The sequence below is a fragment of the Natator depressus genome, chromosome 4 (assembly GCF_965152275.1).
Source record: "Natator depressus isolate rNatDep1 chromosome 4, rNatDep2.hap1, whole genome shotgun sequence".
NCBI classification, from domain to species: Eukaryota; Metazoa; Chordata; order Testudines; family Cheloniidae; genus Natator; species Natator depressus.
The window spans coordinates 54365863-54387177 of record NC_134237.1 but is presented as its reverse complement, the minus strand read 5'-3'; the positions used below and the strand labels follow the sequence as shown (position 1 = coordinate 54387177).

Here is a 21315-nt window from a genome sequence, read left to right as displayed (position 1 = left end):
ATGCCTAGTGGTTGGAGCAGTAGAGGTCAGGAGCCAAGAATCAGGAGTTAGAATCTGGAACCAAGCAGGGGAGCATGACTGAAGTGGAGTGGAGCAGGACAGGAGCAAGGTAGGAACAGGAACAGCTCTGGGCATAAACATTGAGCAGCTGCTAGCCACATGCTGCTTCTAGGTTTAAGAGCAGGTCTGGTGACATGCTTCAGTCAGTTGTGGGATTTGGTCAATCGATGTTCAACTGTCGCAGGGTAGATACACCCTATCATCGGGTGCTGGGTCACATGCGGCAAATAAGGGGTTACAGCTTAAGTGACTAGAGTAATGTACTGCTGTCCTAGCCTATAAAGCAGGGCAGCATGGCCTAGCGGCCAGAGTCCTAGGGGCTGTGCCTGCACCCTGCGGTAGGTGTGGGGCAGAGTAGGGGATCAGGCCCACCCTATTCCACCAGGTCCCAACCCAGGGCCCTGTGAAAGTGGTAGTCCGCAGCTCCGGCTCTGTTTCCTGTTTTAACAGGCACTTCCTACCCTTGGTTCCTGCTCTGTCAGTTCTCCTGGGGGTGACTGCCGTCCAGCTCACTTTCATTCTCCAGGGTCAGCTGGGGTTCCGCCGTTGATCCCACTGGCTTGGCCTCTGTAGCCTGTAACTCTAGCAACTCCCTGGCTGCAGCATCCATCTGCTGTCCTCCTGAGCCAGCTCAGATTGAGCTGAGCCACACTCCTTTTATATCCTGTCTCCAGGGGCGAAGGAGCATGGCCTCTTCGTTCCACAGTGGGTGGTTAATCCCAGCTCAGTCAGTGCGTGGTAGATATACCCTGTCACAGGCAGCTAGCTAGTCCCAGACCCAGCTGCAGGTCCTGGTTCCTGACACACAGCGAGGCATATAGTCTGATTAATGTAGAAGTCCGACTTTACTTTTGGGGCATACTTTGGTGCAGTCTCGGGGGAGGGGAAAGAGTGGGAGTGGGGCCTAGGGTGGAGGGGGGGTGGAGCATGGGCCTCTTGAGGGAGGAGGCCGAGTGGGGGCAAGCCTCGGGATGGGGCCACAGTCTGGGTGCTAGTGGGGGTCCCCCCCATTTCTAGGGCACTTCAGGCACTCAGACCCAGCTTCCCCAAATGCAGGAGTCGCACTGCCCATGATTCCAGCTCTGACTGCTAGGCCAGACTACCTATGTCCCGGGTTGTGACTGTTTTATTCCTAAGCCTCATACCACCAGTGAGGCTCAGTCTCCATTCCCTGGACATATATTGGGAATTGGCATTCTATTTCAAAGATCAATGCCTTTTTAGGCTGGGCTCTGTGTAGCCCTATTGGAACGTATGAAAGGGTAATCATAATCTTTATTTACAAAGACTATTAAAGTGGATTTTGGGCTCTGTCTTGCTCTGTTACCAGTTACCTGATGTGCTTTCACCTTGCAGAGTGAAGGTCCACTCCACCAGAGCAAAGGCTGCTTTGGTAGCTTTGCTTTGGGAGGTACCACTCCTTGTTATCTGTAAAGCAGAGATGTGGAGTTCTGTTCAGACCATCAAAAGGTACTATGCCCTAGCTTAAGCGTACTCGGCTGATGTATCCTTTGTGTCAGCTGTTCTACAGTCATAAATATGGCAGAAATCCTCACACCCTCCTCTATGAATACTGCTTGTCAGTAACACAGTGTAACACACATGTGGACCATCACTTGAAGAAAAAGAAAGGTTACCTGCCTCCGTTAGCTTTTTGTAACTAGAGTTCTTCAAGATGTGTAGTCCCAATCTATATTCCATTACCTGTCCTCCTCCCCCTCTGCTTTGGATCAAGACACTTGCTTCATGATAGTGAAGGAACTGGAGAGTCCTGCACACCCCCCCCCCCCTTCTACTCTCGGAGCAGAGAAGGGAAAGCATGTCCATTGGTCTGTGCCTATGCTATTAGCAAGAGTGTTCTGGTCTCAAGTGCATGGAGTACATGCATACCCACAGTGGAATACAGGTAGGGACTGCACATCATGAAGAACTCCAGTTACAGAAGGTAGGTTATCTTTCTTTACACCAGGGATGAATTTGCCCCATGTAGTTAAAATGCCTTTATTTTGGTTATGTATTTCTGTGTTCATCCTGTTTTGTTCTCTGTACTACTTCCTCCTTCCTCCCCTTATTCTCTATATTTTCTTCTTGTGTATCTGCCACTCAGTTAAGGCATACATCTTCAGGGGCTTTATCTGTAGCTTTTAATCCTTTCTACTACATCCAACATGTTTTTGAGTCCTTGAAAGTGCCTCTTTTTTAATTTCATCACTAAGATGTACCAAGGACACTGTTTTTAGCTTTCCTTGACAATGTGGGCCATCTCCTGGCACTCCAAGAAAGACCAATAAATGCTTTTGTACCCAAGCATCCACATACTTTTTCTGTTAAATCTAAAGGAGCCAATCAATATGGTTTTAAAAAGCATTTAAAATTATCTCCAATTAAATTAGTATTGTGTCAAAATGTGGGGGGAAAAAATCACATTACCTTTGTATGTGACCAAAATAAATATGGTTAAATCCCCATGGACAGTCAGTGCTGTTATGTTTACCAGGGTAACTGGCTGCATTCAGTTGTGGGTTATGAAAGTGCCCGCTTGAATACTCCACTGAGCTATCAGACAGAATGACCAATAGTTCATTGTACTAATTGACCCTGTCAGTATAATAGAAACACTTGCAAATAAAATTCCCCCTGCCAACAAAGTTGCAAATGAAAAACCCAGAAGTAACTGTATATTATCTAACTATCTTGGAATGCTGTTACTCAATCAGCGAACATGGGGCAAAATCATTAACTGAGCAGGCTTTGTACACAGCAAAAATTTAAGTGATCTTTCTTGTAGCGAGGAAGTCATGTACATTCATAAAATCATTAAATAGCTCACTTTCCCCAGTCAGAGCTATATTTCCTAACAATTGTAGTTAACATTGCTATGGCTCGAGTCCTCTTGTGTTGTTTGTCTTGTTGGATTGCTTTTTATTGTAATGCACCCTGTTCTGACAGGACAAGAATTCTTGGCTGGGAATCACGGTGTGTTGTAATGAGGGTGGAGTATGTTTGTCATTCTGCAGTGCTGACAATTTACATGAGTGTACCAATATCCAGAACCATACGTCCTATGACAGTGTAACCCCAAGAATCATTTGTACTGGATAGAAATAGAAAATAATCACAGTAAATACAGTACATCTACATTTCCTATCAAGAACATAATCTTGAGTTTTTATTACTGTTGATCGTGTATTTTTCATTAAAATATCAGAAAGCACAAAAGCATTTCATCCCAGAAATAAGACTTCAAAAATTAAATCTGTTTTATATAGATGCCACCTGTGTTAGACTTTTGTCATTTTACGGAAGGTTGGTTAATGTCACATGGAAAGAAACAGCACCAGATATCTAAATAAGCTGTGGGAAACTGTGGAAGACGTCAGACTTCATTGTATACTGTAAGACAGTGATAATTTGTTTGCCTGTGTAAAAACAAAACAGGCAAGATAGCATTTGTGAAAGAGTTTGTAAAAGACTGTTCTAACTATTGAATAAACTTAACAGATGACAGTTTTAAAAAACCCCCACAGATCTGCAAATGGGGGGAGAAGATGGTATATTTTACCTAAAGTAAGAGACAATATGTAATAAGGGATTTTGTGGTTTTACAGCTCAATGCATGTGTTTGAAAGCTGTTCTCTCAGCAATGTGGGTGGCAGGTTATGCTACCATATAATGTATTGTAGTTGGCTCTCCACACTTGTCAGAGTTAGCGTTCAACCATTCGGAAAATTTTCCCATTGTTCTATCATGTGAACCAAGACTAGTGCTGAATTCCCAATAACCTACTGACGGGAAAAAAGGTTTAATTAGAAAGTCTGAGATTTGATTACTTCTGTTATTGTTTTAGTGTAGCTATATAATTTAAGAATTCTGTCTGTAAATGCAATCAATTTTCAATCAAAAAGCTGAAAAAACAAACTTAGTGTAGTGCAGTCTCCAACAGTTTTTAGAGAAATCTTGTGTACTCAATTCTGCCTTTCTTCAGCATTAACACTCTATTTCCATCTTAAACATGTTTGCTTTAGATGGATCATAGCTTTTGGCAGCTACTTCATTTTTAGCAAATAATACTGTTTCTAGTAAGAGTTGCAAAAAAAAAAAAAAAAAAAAACTTTGTGTGAGGTCCTTGTAAACTGAACCTTGGGAACATTATGTTATTTCTGTATTTTCCCTTCTTTTGTGCTGCTTTTCTGTTTGTGTCATGGTTATAAATTACATCATTTAAACTGGAGAATTAAAAACATTTTGTGATTCCCATAAATTTCAAAAGAGAGGGGTTTTTGTTTTGTGTGTGTGTGTGTGTGTTGTTTTTGTTTTTGTGGTTTTTGGTTTTGTTTGGTGTTTTTACCTGTTATTTCAGAGGCTGGCACATAGACAAATAAGCAGTTATGGTATTGAAATTCCATTGTGCCAGCACCTTCAGAGTATAATCCAAAAAAAACAGAAAAATCGCCTGCTGGGCTGTATGCAGTATGCTTGTGTGAACATCAGTGTCTGCTGTTCACACATCATTTTTTACTGAAAGTTCTTCTTGGAATAAAGGCTCTGTGTATTTGGAGAGTGCAGTGGTATAGGATATTTGTTAGTCCCTGTGTCTTAAAAGTTGAAGAGATTTCTCGTTTACAGTTGACTAGGGTAGGCTCACAAGATTCTTTCCACAGATTATCATTAACACTTCAAAAGTAAAGAAGCAAGTAGAGAGTTTTTTGTGTAATATAGATAAAAGTTGTATCAATTGTGATATAAATAAATATATTAAAGGGCCAGATGTCCCTCACTTTTCTGCTTGAAAAGAGAACATGGAAGTGTGTGTGTGTGTGTGGAGGGAGTGGGCTGTGGGCATGGCAGGAAAAGAGACATTTAAGTATTAACTCTTACCAACTAAATATGTCAAATCTCATTTAAATTTTTTTAGGTAAAGTGTATCTTGGTAGATGATATTTTAAAATAACATGAATGCATCTGGTATTGCAACTGATACTTGGTTCTAGCATTCAGGCTCAAATAGAATGGTTTCTATAATATTGTTCGGATGAGATAAACCCCAGATTTGGTCAGATCTGACCCAGTTGTAGTTTCTAAGGCACTTATAATAAAAGTTTTTATTTTAAAATTGAAGCATTTTACTTTTTGTGTGTGCCTGTTTTCATTTTTAATGTTACTCTTTAGCATATTGTTAGAGACATTGGCAGCCAAACTACTCAGTCCAGTGTGTTAGCAGATTCTGGATTTCTACTCAGGTTCATAAAATATCAAATAGAAAAACTGTCTCACCAATAATGGAGAACACTAAGCTAGGTAAAGCAGATTTAACTTGCTGCTCAAGGTATTATAGTCATCCATTTTTCTGACTGACTAAATGTTGCTGCTGTCATTTTAGTAGCTTAGCTGCCACAGACAAATGATTCTGTGCAGTGTTGTTGTAGCTGTGTTGGTCCCAGGATATTAGGGCAAGTCTACACTACAAAATAAAGTCAACTTAAGTTACATGTACAAGTTACAGCCACCTTAGTATTTAAATTGCTTTTGCATGTCATCACCAGGAGCTCTTGCACCAAGTGAAATGGCAGTATGGGGCATTGTGGGACGGCTTTTGAAAGGCAGCAAGAGTAGATGTTATGCAACTCAGTGACTACACTGACACTATTATATGTTCACAACCTCTTTAGTTATGGTGTTGACACATGTACATGCATCTTATTCTTCTGTGCTAAGGTCCACAGATATATTAAAATGGGTACTTCAGACACCATGCAGGTTGGGGGCAGAACCAGACCTGTCAGTTCCTGGCAACAGAGGAAGGCAATTGGAAAAACTGTCTCCAGCGGCAAGCAGCTCCTTCCCCATCTGCACTGGAGCAGTGATGCCAAGTGGAAGCATGCCAAATGGGAAATCTCACTTTGATCCCTGTAGCATCAGCAACTGCCATCTCTGACTGTGGAGCTCAGCCACCTCAACACTGACAATGCCAGATAGTGTAATAATGGGCAGTCATGCTCTGCTGCCTCCCCCTGCTGTCATCTCTATAACAGACCCTCCCCAGGGAGTTCTCTACCCAGATTGAGATGTAGACCCATTTGGTCTATGTGGATCCCATGCAGTCCACTCTTGAAACCTGGCATGTTCTCTGAAAGACCCATAAGGTGAGCCCCTGTTGGGAAGAGAAGGTAATAAGACCATTCTCTTTGAGGGCAAGGAGATTGCTAGTCCCTTGGAAATATTTTTGGAGCAGTGTCTGTGCCCCATTTCACTCCTTCCCCTGACGCAAGCTCATAGGGACAAACTCCCAAAGGGGATATAAATATAATCAGCACGGGTTCCCCTGCTCAGCTTCAGTGAATTCCGCATGGCAGCTAATCCTCAGTATCCAATTCCCCTGCTCACTTTCTCAGAGTGCAGCGTGGCACATTAACACAGAAAAAGCCAAACTAAAGACCGTTGCTGATTCCTCTGGGCGTCGTTACTCACCCAACCTAGGAATTCTTCCTCCTTTTAAGGAGGAAAGCCAGCTGTCCAAATCGGAGTTAAGGGGCGGGGGTGTCAGATACAGAGAGGATAGACTTTCAGGAAGAGTAGTGTGTAACTATGTTGAGGATGTCAGTGGCTGTCCTAGACAAGCTGTAGTGGTTTATCCCTTCTCTGGGAAGATAAAAAGAGTGGAGATTTCCTGCCTTACCTAACAGACTAGGAAAGTATCTATCCCCTTATGTCCAGTTTATTGTTCCCAACTGCTGCTTAAGGTAGCCAAGCCTCACCATCAACTTCACTTCCTCCCTGCAGTATCTGGCCATGAAGTGGCAACACAGCCCAAATGTGTCAGAACAAGCAAACAGTAAGGGGTCTCTTGACCCCCCCCCCTGCCCCCCCATTTACCTCTTTCTAGCTCCCTTGGCCTCCATTTTATAAGGACATAAAGTTCATCAATGTCTATTAGTCCAGATTCAGCCTAGTGTTGCTACCAAACGTAAACGTGTCTATCTTCCTTGGTGGTCAGGGACTCAGGGTTTCTGTTGAGAGAGGGTTCTTTTTTAACCTGAAAGAGTGACTTCCTCACTATACAGGCCCTTCACAAGCAGCCAGGGCATGAAAGCCAGGGCATGACAAGGTCAGTAGCTCAACCCTATCTGAAGTTAGATTCTCTTTCCCCTCCCCCACCCCCAGTTGGTGTCGTGCTCTTTCAGTTTGGGAGCAAATGGCTACCAACAGATTTGGTCAAAATGAAGTCACTGGACATTATCCAGAGAGGATACTGTGACGTTGCACTCCAGATGATTTTATGAATATATGCTAATGAGTAAAAACAACGACGAGTCCTTGTGTGAATATAATGTAACTGGAATATGCTTCATGCAAAAGGCCTCTTGTAAGTTATTACAAAGTTTATAATCTACTGAGTGAGGTAATCCTATTTGTATAGGATTCTTGTATCTGATTCTTGAAATATAACTCTGAGGTCCTATTGTAATTATGCAAAGTGTAGGCAATTAATGGTGGCTTGGAATCTTGATGGCTCCCATCAGCTAGAACAATTGGTTGTAATGACTCTGTTTACTTGCAAGCCTTCCTGTGAGTCAGGCCAAGAAGAATGAAGGCTTGGGGTCTCCCAGGACACGTGACCATGTCACCTGGTACTGGAATCCATCTTAAACTTGGTGCTTTTCTATTTAGAAGGAGGGGTGGGAACCCAGAGAGACACAAAGATTCCCGCCTTGTGCCAAAGCTGTATAAGGCGGTGGAACAGAACAAAGGAGGTTCCAGTCATGAGAAATCCCATAGTTACCACCTGAGCTGAACTGTACCAGGGGAAATGATTGGGCTCAGACTAGGAAGGAGTCCAGTCTGTGAAAGAAGCTTATTGGAACATCTCTAATGGTCAAATTTTATCTGTAATCAGTTTCTTAACGTATTAGGCTTAGACTTGAGTGTTTTGTTTTATTTTTCTTGATAACTTACTTTGTTCTGTCTGTTATTACTTGAAACCACTTAAATCCTACTTTTTATACTTAATAAAATCACTTTTTGCTTATTAATTAACCTAGACTAAGTAATTAATGCCTGGGGGAGGAAACAGCTGTACATATCTCTCTATCAGTGTTAATAGAGGACGGACAATTTGAGTTGACCCTGTATAAGCATTATACAGAGCTGGGAACTGGGTATCTGGGTGCTGCCAACAGGAGCACTTCTTAAGCTGTTTTCAGTTAAGTCTTCAGCTTTGCGGATGTGGTTTAGACCTGGATCTGTGTTTGCAGCAGGCTAGCGTGACTTGCTCAACAAGGCAGGGTTTTGAAGTCCCAAGCTGGCAGGGAAAACAGGCTCAGAGGTAGTCTCAGCACATCAGGTGACAGTCCCCAAGGGGTTTCTGTGATCAAACCCATCACAGATACTATATGGAGTTGTGCAAGGATCACAGGCACAGTTTTGTCCCAGTCCCAATCAGCTCATGGAAATAAGAGGATATGAATTATCTACTTCAAATCAGAGCAATTTACCCTCTTTCCCATCAAAGATTGCTCTCTGTCCTATTTCTAGCATCAGAGAAGCAGTAACAAGCAGAGCACAGTTCCATCTGAAACATCTGAATAGATCTCTAAAATAGGCTTTTTTTAGATTCCCATTTATATTTCCACAGACAATTTTCTTGCTTTGCATATGGATGGTAATGATCGGAGTTGGGGAAGTGGGGGGAATGCTACCATTTGATTTGACAAGTGTTCCCAGGATCTATTTCAGGATCAGAATAAGGAAATTCACTTTTGTCTCTTTCTGGAAAATTCTGCTGTACACACAGCAAAAGAACTAAAACAAATACAGAATGATATTGTTTCTGGAGTATCATGGATTTATGATAAATATGGTGCCAAGACAGTCAATCATGGGCCACAGCTGATGATGAATCATATTGGATACAAGGTCTCATCTCAGAAGAATGTTAACAAAGGAGAAAGATGATTGTTACTGAAAACAAGTGATGCCACAGAAACAAAGTTTCAATGCTTAGTGAAGCCTGTGGGTATGCAGCACAAGAGTTCGGTGAACAAGAGTTCACATCAGCCTACTCCCCTATAACTCCTACTACCACCTTCACATCTCACTCTATCATCTGTTGGCAGAGATCAAGATCCCACTGTCTGTTGGCCATGCCCTCAACTGCTGAATAGAGAGAATCTTTTTTTTTTTTTTTTAAAAGAGCTCCATCAGTTAATGAACCAGTCTCCTTTTGGATGCCCATATTTAAAGGGTAGTCCAGCTTCCCACCTGGAAAGCACACTGCTATGAATATTGAATTGTAGTGAATCTGTGGACCTTAGTGTAATGAAAAATAGGACATTTTCAACTAAGCACAGATTTTTTTTTTCTTTGTTTAAGTAATAAGGTCCACTTGGCCCAGACCCAAGACAATTCGATCATCCAGAATAGAAATGGAAATTTACATCCAAAGAATCAGGTTTATTTTGTTAGGGGAAATTACCTATGCTCTGCAGTAGGAGAAATTATGCTTGTTCTAAAGTAAAGGTAACAGATTGTGATTTGGCAGAGGTATATAGAGTTTGAGCAAATGGAATTTAATTGTGTTGGTGGGGCTGCAGCATAATACCTCTGTGACCAGAGCACAGCCTCTCTATGCAGGAGATCATGGACACTGGATTCAAGTAAACGCAGATTTAGTGCCAACTGCCCTGACCCACCTATAATTCCCCTTCTCTGAATCTGCTTATTCAGAGTTGGCATAGACCTTCTCTCCCTACAAGTAATTTGGGTAGTTGCAGAGTTCATCGATTTTTCCAGCCATCCCAGCTGAATCTTCATATCTCTGTCACCAGCAGCTGACTCCATCTCTTTCATCTATAGATACTTTACTACTGATGTAATCCAGAACAATTCTAACTTCTGTGGAAATACACCTGCTTATGCCAATAATGAATGTGGCTCAAGCTCTTTATGTAGTCATTTTGGGGGCTTTCATCTGACAGGAGAAATTGTGAAAAGTGATAAAACTCCCAAGCAAACCCCCTTTAGAACAAGTGCAGCTCCTGTAGGAAATGTCAGTTCTGTGTTTTGCCCAGGGAATAGGAATCCTTTGCTTCAGAATCAAGTATTTGCAAAACAGAATGGCATGTTGCCTCTACGCAAGTAGGCTGGTTGACTTGGCAATATTCAGATGTCACTTACTCTAATTTAAAGACATTTCACAAAATGCTTATAATTAAACTGGTCAAAAGTCTGACTGAATCCCAGCAAGATCATTCCAAAGCTTCATCCTTCCAGAAGAGAAAACTGAGTACCAAGTGGTTTGTGTGTGCACATTTGGAAGAGAAAAATATCAAGCTGCTTTCTACTCTATATGGATCTCAAGCACAGTTAGTAAGAACAGAGGTTCGCTCTGCTGTTCTAGTTCAGATCTTCCCCTTCTCTTACCTACTAAGGCTGCTGAATTTGTTGCTGCCTTCCACCCCAGAAGTGGCTGCATTTCAGTGATATTCTGGGTTTTATTATTTATGAAGCACTTTGGGATCCTTTCAGATGAAAAGTGCTATATAAATTAAGGTTCTGTGTTCACTCCACTTGTATTTTGTAATTCAATGTGGCTAGATTTTTATGCACTAAAAATGGTTGAATTTTTTATTTTGCATATTCAATTTTTCAAATGTTCACTTTGTATAATTTAACCTTAGCGATGTCTAGACAGATTTCCTGGGTATGGCTAAACAATTTTGAATGAAAATTATGGGCTGATCTTTTTTGCACTTTCATAAACAGAATGTTTCCGTTATGTATGTTAAAAACAGAACAAATGGAAATTGGAGACATAGGAAATTGCAGTTTTTTCAACAATTTTGCAAACCTTTTCTGCAGAAAATATTGCTGGGAAATAACTTATTACCTTGCAGTCTTTGGAAATGTGATGTGACTGTTGCTACTGCTAGTTAGATTCCCAACTAGAATAGAACCTGAAGCTTGAGATTTTGCTGTCAGTCCTAGTTCCTGAGGCAAGGAACTACCTATCCCAAACGTTCAAGAATGGTAAGTCAGACTCCTTTCCCCTCCCAAAAAATCATGATTGTCTGTCTTAAAATGAGATTTTTTTAAAAATCACTTTTTGTTGAAAATCACTAACTACATAAAAATAAAGGCTTCTCCATTTATTGCCCACAGGTACTCCACTTATCTTCCCCTATCTTCTAGGATGCATGCCATACAGTCGTCCTTCATAATTAACCAGGGAGGACTGATAGCTACTCCAGTCCCATTCTTTCTCCATATCTCTTCACAGTCTCCTGTGAAGCCCACCCTCTTTCCTAGGCTTCAGAGCCCAAACCGCAATTTCGAAGCACTGTCTGCAAAGTTATTTTTAGAGCACTAGCACAGGTTCCACTAACACGAGTCTGTTGACCCAGACTGGGAATTTCACTTCCACAGGCTCTGTAGACATACCGTAGTAGGCCACAGTCTACCTGTGTACCATGCTTGTGTACACGCAGTTTGTGTCAATATGTTATGGATACCTGATGGCAGAAATTAAGTACACATTTTCTCCTTTTCTCCAAAGTGGACCTGAGTCGTGCAGTATGAACTTGCAGCTAAGGTTTGTGATGAAAACAGTTTTCTTTTCCAATACAGACAGGTGTCTTTTTTCTAATCTGAGCTACTACCCAACACGAGAAATAACGTAAAGAGGATTTGAATTTCCTGTGCAAAATGCAGGACGCTGCAGCTGAGATTTTCAGTGACACATAGGAGATTTTAATGTCCTAATCTCATTAATTTATTAGGAATTTGGAGTTCAAATCCCTCACGAAGCTTTGAAAAACCTTGATCCACCTACTGAACACACCTATTGGTGTGCTGGCTTCTAATGCTGTATACTAAGGAAATGTTAAGTAATAATTAAAACATTCAAGTGTGGGAAGAGAAGAGGGTGGCTTATTGGAATGAACTATGAAAATTAGAATATTGAAGTTTATTAGATTTTTATATCTGTCTCCACATCTCTGTTCCTTAATTAGGCAAAAGTGACTTGAGAATACTCAAGGAAATACTTCTTTAAAACATATTTGTCATGTTTACACACCTACGTTTTAGATAAATAAACTCTTAAAGTTGGGATGAAGTCCTGTACATCCACTGACCATATGTGAGCATCTCTTGGCAGGTCATGAATGTTGTTTCCTGAACTCTCCAGGTGAGAGAACCACAAAGCTAGAAAGTTTTACGGACTGAAATTTAAAGTTTTCAGAATGGCCACCCAAGAAAGTTCCACTCTGAGTTGATGTCAGAATTTTGCTGCTTATTCACTCTCTTCAGAGAGCTTGTTGTAATCTTGATTTATGGCACACAGTCACTTTATGGCACTAATACGACAGATTTTTGTTGCTCAGGTCTGGTAACTAACTGTTCCCCGGATGCTTGTGAGGTCTCTCAGATGGCTGTCAATAATGATTTCACAATTTTAAAAGACAGTCCAAAGTGAGGTGACTTGCGATGCTATTTTAAGTTATACAAAATATGTTTTGGCTGCCAACTTTTGGGTTCTCCCCACCCCCTTTACAAAAGGCTGTCTCCAAAAAATGCATGCAATGCTGTTTTTATAGTAATTGTTTAATTTTTTGCAAAAATCTGTCACTTTTTTCATTTGTTACCATGTATAATGGTGTAATAATAGTAAATTTAGTTTGCTAGTCGTCTTTCTAAAAATTGTCAAAATATATTTTGTTAGATTGCATATTTCATTTTTTTTATTATTATAGGTTATACTTTGATGAACAGGCATAAAATCTTGTTGCACTTTTGTTCTTACCCCTACCTTTCTCTTTTCCCCGCCCCCAAAGAAGCTAGTAGCACATGAAATAAACCATAGCTTGATAGTGTACTCTTACATATTACCTTTTGACATGGCCTCTTTGTACACATGAATGTCACTTGCTTCTGCTTTGAGTATGTCTCTGCTTAGATCCTACTATAGGTGTGCATGTGCCTCATGCATGTGAGATCATAGTCTTTTGAATAGTAATGTCTATTGGGGCCATGCCTGCATCCTGTGTGTCCTCATGTTCCTGTGCCCTCTTATAACGTGTGGCTATGAGAGAGAACCCAGCAAATGTCCAGCCTACTATTTTAATTTTTTTTCAGATAATTTAGTGAAGAAATCTCACGTTCATCTTTTTTTCCCCTCCTTTCCCAAATTTTATGTTCGACCAAAAAAAAAAAAAAATGGAAGACTCTCCAATGCACTCCATTACAATGGAGTGAAGCACTTCACACCAACCACCGCACTTCATGGTGAGCTGAAAACCATGTGGGCTCAAACATTCCCAATCCTGTGATGGGCTGATCCCTCTAACTGATGTACAAAGCTGATGCCTCTTCCTCTTGGGAGAGAGCAGAACCCAGACAGGTGCTTGGTATGCTGGTTGTTTTTCTGAAGGACCTGCATGTTTAGGGATGTTTGGCTCAGTTTACATCTCCTTGATTGATCCATGCAGGTCACTTCAGATTCAGAGGAAACAATCACCATCAAAGCAGAGACAAGAGTCAGCATTGGCCCTTGCCTCCCCTGCGCTGGCAGCGTGCATTAGGATTATGCAGTGAAAAGAAGGCAGCAAAGAAGCTGCTCTGGACACAGAAACGTGATGCTGAGAGCCAGAGCCAGACTGAGTACAAACATCGTTCCTAACACCACACGGGATCATCCTAAAAGGACATAAAACATCACTCCTCCAAAAACAGAGCCTCCAAGTCCTCTGCCAAAATGGGATTGGCACAGGAGAAAGGAGTTGCAGCACCAGTACTGCTGTAAATGGCAGAATTGATTGAGAACCTGAGAGATGTCCTCACAGAGTCATCAATGTCCCCTTTGGGGACATCCTCCTCACTGAAGTGGCAACCAGCACCAGAACCAGTACAGAGGCCATGTCACTCAATTACACCACTATTTGAAGAGATCTGCTCCTCTTCACCCTTACCAAGCTACTCATTTTTACCTGCACCAACTAGGGGTGCTTCAGAGAATGACCCCAAGAATGGTACAAGAGGGCTCTCACTAAAAACAAGTGAGGCATAAATGGCACAGCCTACCTCAACCAGACCAGTACCCCTACAGCTTGCCATTTTGGCCTTATTGGAGACCACCATCACAGGTGGTCCCAGAGAAGCTGTCCCTCTTGCGCATTCAGGAAGATGATGAAATCGCACTCTCCAGTGGCATTGTTAGGCAGGTATCAACACCAGAGCCTGACATTAGTTCCCACATGCTGGAGATAGTGGAGGAACAACTGCTGTTTCCACTGAAGGACTAGTCTTCATTGTCTGATGAGGCAAGTGACACCATCTCCATCTGCAGTGGCTGATGACTTCAGGGTGTTCTATGAACTCCTGTCCCACGTTGTAGAGACCCTGGACGTTGAAACCACAGCCATACAGGAGATGTCCCACAAGCTTTTTTATATACTAAGTTCTACGAGTCCAGCCAGAATTGCTCCCCCCATCAGTGAGGGCATATTGGAGCTGGCAAAGGAATTTTGGCAAACTTTGACCACTGTTTCTTCCACATCTCAATGAATAGGGGAAAAGATATCAAGTGCCCCCACAGGGCTTTGAGCATTTCTGCGCTCGCGCACACACACACACACACACACAAATCCAGGGTCCCTGGTGGTATCAGCAGTGCAGGAGAAATCCAGGTCCTGGGCCTTTATCTCCTCAAAAAGGGTCACAAGGGCCAGAGAGTCACTAGAATAACATTTTAGCCAGCCATAGTTGCAGCCAACACGAAGACAAGGTCGGTGGTCGTGACTCTCATGAGATGGGCCCCTTTAGCTTTTAGTGCCCAGGATACCAAAAGAAATGCAAGCCACCATCAAGGACCTTCCCTTCAAAGGGATAGCACTATTTAGCAAAAGAAGGGGTGAAAAGCTCCATTCCCTGAAAAATTCGTAGGCTACGGTTGCTGGGGATGTATGCACCAGCGCCCTACAGAAAGCAATGTAAGTACTAGTCCTCGCAGAGGACACTGTCCTACCATCAGGGTCAACAACATGAGTACCTGCCAAGGAAAAGGTCCCAGTATCCCAAGAGAGTCCCATTGTTGGCCTTCATTGCTCACCCAGCATCATCAGAGAGGCAAAGATCTTGTTCCATTATCACACTGGACAAATGGATGTTGGACATCATCACCCATGTTTACCCTATGAACTTGCACACCTTATCCCCTAACCAACCCACTTCCCTATCCCTCTTGAGGAACCTTTTCCATGAGACCCTGTTATTTAAAAAGTGGCCTCGTGGCTTTTTGCAGGAGCCACAGAGAAGGCTCCTTCGGAGTACATGGGAAGAAGAGGTTCTACTCCCGATACTTCCTTATCCAAAGGAGAAAGGGACCCTGTGTCAGATTCTAGACCTGAGGAAACTGAACAAATACATTCAGCACTCAGATTCAGGACAGCAATGCTTGCTGCCATCAGTCCATCTCTGCAGGCCTAAAACTGGTTCACTGCTCTCAGCTTACAGGATACATACTTCCATATAGTCATCCACATGGCCCACAAGAAGTGTCTGAGATTCACAGTGGGGCCAACTCACTATCAGTACAAGATACTGCCATTCAGACTCTCTATGGTAATGAGTCTTCAGAAAATGCAGTGTGCTAGTGGCTTACCTGAGAACACAGGACCCTAAAGTTAATCCTTATCTGGATGACTGACTGATCAGATACAGCTCCCATCAGAAGATGGTGGAATATGTTTTTTCTGTTCACCCAGCTGGGCCTCTAGTGAACTACATAAATAGTCTTGCATCCCATCACAGACAATAGTGCTCATAGGAACTACAATAAATTCTAGGTTGGAGAGAGCATACCTACAGCTTCTACTCAATTTAAAATGAAAGCTGGCTACGACTGTATAGATTTGCTTCGGAGTATTAGGCCATATATCTGCATACACGTACATGAGGTTACTTGCAACACTTCCCCTGGCTCAGGTCAGTCTACCCTCTGGTGAGCTGCCAGAGGACAGGAAGATCTCTGTTCCACTTCATGTCCTCACAGAACTGACATTGTGATTAGAACCCAAAAACATCCAAGGAGATACCATTCTCAGCCCTTCCCCTGCAAGAACTTAAATCACAGAGATGGGTCGGGACCACCTACAAATGCAAGGGACCTGGTCTCTGGAAGACACAGGATTTAACATAAATGTCCTAGAACTCGGAGCCATCAGACTGTCCTGTATGAAATTCTACAGTGCAGACCCTGATGAACAAAACATCTGTGATGCACTACATAAACAAGCAAGGAGGTACCTGCTTATTGCTCTCCTCTCTGGAGGCCATCAAAATTTGGACATGGTGTAACCAGCACAGGATAAGCCTCTTCATTTTCTGAGAGTCAGCAACAACCGCAGGGACTTCCTGAGCAGACAATCTGTGACCAGTCATGAGTGGTCCCTTTGGAGGTTCATCATCGAGTTGATATTTCATTGTTGGGGGATTTGGGTGATAGACCTGTTTATTACCAAGGACAATGCCTTATGTCGGAACTTTTGTTCCAGAAGGGCCAGGAGTGTGGGATTGGTACCAGACGCTTTCCTTTTGCAGTGAAATCAAGACCCCCTTTCTTATTTCAACCAATTCTTCTGATCCCCAGGGTGATATCCAAAATCAAATGAAACAGAGCCATGATCATTCTCATAGCTCTTTATTGGCCAAGGCAATTTTGACTGACACACTTATCGTAGATATCCATTCATATACCTACTCAGCTCCCAGACTGCCTGAACCTGATTTTACAGCACCACAATCAGATTATTCCTTCCATATCCAAAGTTTCTGCATCTGACAGCCTGGATGTTGGTTGGTTAAGTACCACGGACAGGGACTGTTCCAGACAAGTCCAGGAGATCCTGATACAGAGCTGGAAGGTATCCACTAGAAAGACTTATTTGTCTACATGGAAGAGGTTCTTATCATGGCAGTCCAGCATAACCTGAACCCTATGCAGATTTAAGATCCTTGACTACTTCCTGCATTTGAAATACATTGGCCTTTCATTCAACTCCATGAAGATCCACCTCACAGCAATCTCTGTATGCCATCCACCTGTTCAGTTGTGCTCCATCTTCTCTCACCTAATAGTGTTGAAGTTCCTTAAGGGTCTCTGACATACTTACCCAGCAGTCAGAGAACCTGCTTCTGCCTGGGACCTCAGCATTGTCCTCTTGAGGACATCCTGTGGCCTCCCTTTGAGCCTTTTTCATAATAGTCCTTACTTCACCTCACTTTGAACACTGTCTTCCTAGTTGCTATCTCTTTGGCTGAGAGTGTGAGGTGAGTTCCAAGCACTTATAGTTGACCCTCCCTACGTGATGTTTCATAGGGACAAGGGGGTGTTGAAACCTCATCCTAAATTAATCCCCAAGCTGATCTCACAGTTCCATCTGAATCAATCAGTTAACCTGCCTGTTGTCTTCCCAAGGCCCCACACTATGTTAGGAGAGAAGTTACGTACACTGGACGTTTGCGGAGCCTTACTTTACCTTATTGACAGAACCAAACTGTTCAGGTTCTCTCCAGTATTTCTGACTATAACTGGGAGTTCTGAAGATCAGAGCATCTCATCACAATGTGTGTCTTGTTACAAGTTGGCTGGTGTACCTCTCCCACTGAACATCAAGGCTTGCTGTACCAGAGCTCAAGCAACATCCTCTGACTGCTTCAGAAATGTGCCACTAACATTTGCATTATACAGTGGATTTGGCATCTGCCCTAGCTGGGAGAGCAGTACTATAATCTCTCTTTGACTGATGCAGCTGATACTCCTCATCCCACGTTCAGAAGGGTACTGTGAATCCCCACTGCAGTGACTGGTACATATGACACATACTCAAAGAAGGAAGATGATTCTCCCAGATGTTGGGAGTTAGTATGTACCCCGCAACCTGCCTTCATCCTTATTTTTCAGACTCTCCAGCTAGCAAGGGAGCCGCTTCACCTTTTATGCCCTTAGACAAGAGCATGAGGAACCACAGGGCTTGTGTGCAAACCTGACAGACACTGCAATTCAAAAATATCCAATTTCATGTGCATGAAGTGCATGCATGTCTATACTGGAATCCACCCTAACGGTATCTCCACGAACCACAGTTACTTTCGTGTAAGTAACTGTTCTTTATGCAGTTTTCTCTCTATTACAGCTTATGCACACAAATTGTATGACTTACATGTGCAAAATTCACTTTGAAGCTTACTTAGTGATGCCTCTGTAGGGAGCTTATATAATTATCTTTGTTCCAGAGCCTACACTATCCTGATTCAATTTCTTTGTACCATTCATGAAATATTGATCCATAAAGCCCTGTATGGTTCGAGTCCTGTTTACTTTAGAGACTGTTGCTGTCCTCCTGTAACCAGTCAGAGGGTGGTTTAAAGAACCAGATCCTCAGCTGAAGTAAATCATTACTGACTTAATGGAAACTGTCATTTTATACCAGTTGAGGATCTGGCTCAGAATCTTTAGATGTGCCTGCCTCTTGGCTGAGGGTTCAGTGTGAAAGGCCTCAAGTCTGGAATGATCTTTGTCCTCTGCTCTGACTGAACTAGAGATGTTGATCTTTTGGGCACGTAACAAGGAATGTCTATTTCATGGGATTTTTTCTGCGTGGAGCGGAGATGAGTGAGAAGTTGTAGAAGTCTTTGTTTTGGTGAGCTAAGAAACTTCTTATACATTGACACTGAGTCAGTGTGCGTGCGTTTTTTTTAAATGCACTGTACAGGTACACTGTGTACTTTTAAATAAGGAGGTTTGGTTTTTCGCAGGAGTGGGTGGGTGAGATTCTGTGGCCTGCGTTGTGCAGGAGGTCAGACTAGATGATCATAATGGTCCCTTCTGACCTTAATATCTATGAATAAATGTAGTGCAGTGCAAGAGATTCTGAGCTATTACTGTTTGTGTGGGGAAGTGATAGGGGCAAAAACTCTGCATGTGGTTTGTATGCCCAAAGTTACAGAAACTGTATGCACAAGCTGTTTGGCATTTTGAATATCTTCTCCATAATAAAGCACATTTTTGAGTCCACTTAAACTGTAAGATAAAGTCTCCTTGGTCTAGTTAACCTTCATACTTCTTTGGCCTTGTGTTCATTGTTTTTGTGCCAAATATGTAACAGTATGTTATATCAGTCAACTTCATTGATCACTTGTCATTCTGTTTATATATTTTGTCATTATTTTTATCCCAATTAGACATAACTTTTTGGTACATAGGCACTGGTGCTTTTTGGCTATGCTTTAACCTGCATTTGAATAGTCTGTGGTTTGAAGGAAGAGACGGTCATTAGAAATTTTTATCAAGAATATTCTGCCATGCTTTTTCTTCATTCTTTCAGCCCTCTTTCTTCTCCAGCATGTTCTGTTTTATTCAACTCTTCTTTCCTTCTACTCTTCTGACGTTGTTCAAATTTGATTTTTTTTTTTTTAAATCTAGCACTTTTGTTTTCAGTTTTTAGTGCAGCTAATGTAGGTTCTTTTTTAATTACTGCTAAAGCCACTACTGAAACTTCTTTGGAACAGGACTGCCTTCCCCATAACTCTTCAGGAACTCCGGCCTGAGTGAATAGAAAGCTCCTCTGACCTAATGGACTGAAGTGAGATGTCTTGATCATTTTAAGGGAGGTGACTGATGATGACCACAAAGTCACCTCCTTAGGTGGTCGTTGCTTCACTAGAGCAAAAGGAGCTTGCTTTTCACAGTGGGCTCTTTGAGTATGATTCTGTGTTGCTTGTTAAGTTGCTCTTGTGGTGTTCCTCCTTTGACTCACTTGGAACTTCTGAAGTTTCTCTTGGATCTGCTTCACTGTTTGCTGGAACTGGTGCATCATTGCTGTTAACTGGTTCTCTTCCTTCCTAAGTGAAGAGATGGCTGAAGCCCAGAATCTGCTACTTCATGTGTTGACAGTTCCAGTACTGGAATTATGCAGAAGCCTGGTGAAGCTAAATCCTGGTAGCTACATTGTGGTGCATGGCAGTTATGGGGGGAAGGGGGGAAATCACCTTTTTTTTTGGGACTGGGCCTTCTTTTTTCCTGCCACTATTATGGAGAGCTATATGCACTGTAACAGGAAATCACAGCTAAATAGAAAAGGAATTTTTTCCGTATTTGATCACTGTCATATTTGAGAGATTCTGTATGTTGATAAATACCTTTATATTTCCGAAAATAGGATTTATTCCCTCTGGGATTGATTTTTAATCTTCCTCTTTCTGGAAGAATGCTTTATTGATTGAGAACGCCTGCTACTTTGAAAAGCTTGGATTTTTTTAAAGTTCCCTGGTCATAATTAGCATATAGATAGGCAAGATCAATTAATATAGATCACTCTAACAGCTACATCTAATTTTAAAGATTGGTAAATCAGTAAAATAGTGCAAGTTTCAAACTATAATAAAGAATCAATTAGGAAGCTGCCATTTTGACAGCTTTATGAAGCAGATTGTTGAAAGCAAAATCAAGTCTCTCAGAAAGTTTCAAAGTTGTTTTTAAGGTACCCACAGTGTCATGTCTGTGTCACTTTATGATATAGCATAAAATCACTCTCAAGTGTGCTTATAGCATCCAATTTGTGTCTCAGTACTGTGGCAAATTGCCAGTACTATTATGATGGATCTCGTGCTTCCTCTTCTTGGGGGAGGGGGGGGCGGGGGGGGTTTAGGGCGCAGTTCCCTGCCCCTGAACTAGGGTATCTACTGTCCCACTAGTAACCCAGAGAAGGGTAGTGGAGAGGGAGGGACCCGGGCCCATCCTCTACTCCAGGTCCCAGCCCAGGGGCCCTAGGGATAGTGGTAAACCACTTGAGCTAGTGCTTCCTTCCCTTGGGCTACTTCCCTCTCCTGCTCTTCAGCTTGTGGGGCTTCCTGCCCTCTCTCTCTGTACAAGCCAGGTGTCTCTTTACCTAGGGTCTTAGTCTTCTAGCCAGCCACGGCACTTCTCCAAACTGTACTCTGCTCCAACTCCTTCCCTGGCTGATTGAAGCAGAGGTTTTTTATCAGGTGACTAGCTTCAGGTGCTTTAATTGGCTTCAGGTGCGTTTAATTAATCTATAGAAATCTTTCTTCCCTCTACAGGGAATAAGGCTTCTCCTCATCCTGGGACTTACATATCTCTCCTATATCACTCTCCTGCTGCCTTCTGGATGTGCTGTATCACAGTACCTAAAAAGTGTGGTTTCCATAGCTGTTATATGTGCTGTTGATACTCTTTATAAA

General features: G+C 42.3%; 1 protein-coding gene across 6 annotated transcripts in view; it reads left to right on the top strand.

Annotated features, from left to right (window-relative positions):
- The window catches only part of ANAPC10 (anaphase promoting complex subunit 10), a 76030-nt gene that overhangs the window by 39097 nt on the left and 15618 nt on the right, over positions 1–21315 (top strand). The window contains exon 5 of one of the 6 annotated variants that reach the window (XM_074950940.1): positions 1417–1530. The exons of the other annotated variants lie outside the window; for them this stretch is intronic. Coding sequence (XP_074807041.1) covers positions 1417–1494 — 78 coding nt within the window. The 3' untranslated portion in view covers positions 1495–1530. The remainder of the gene's footprint in view (positions 1–1416; positions 1531–21315) is intronic. 6 annotated transcript variants of the gene reach the window in all.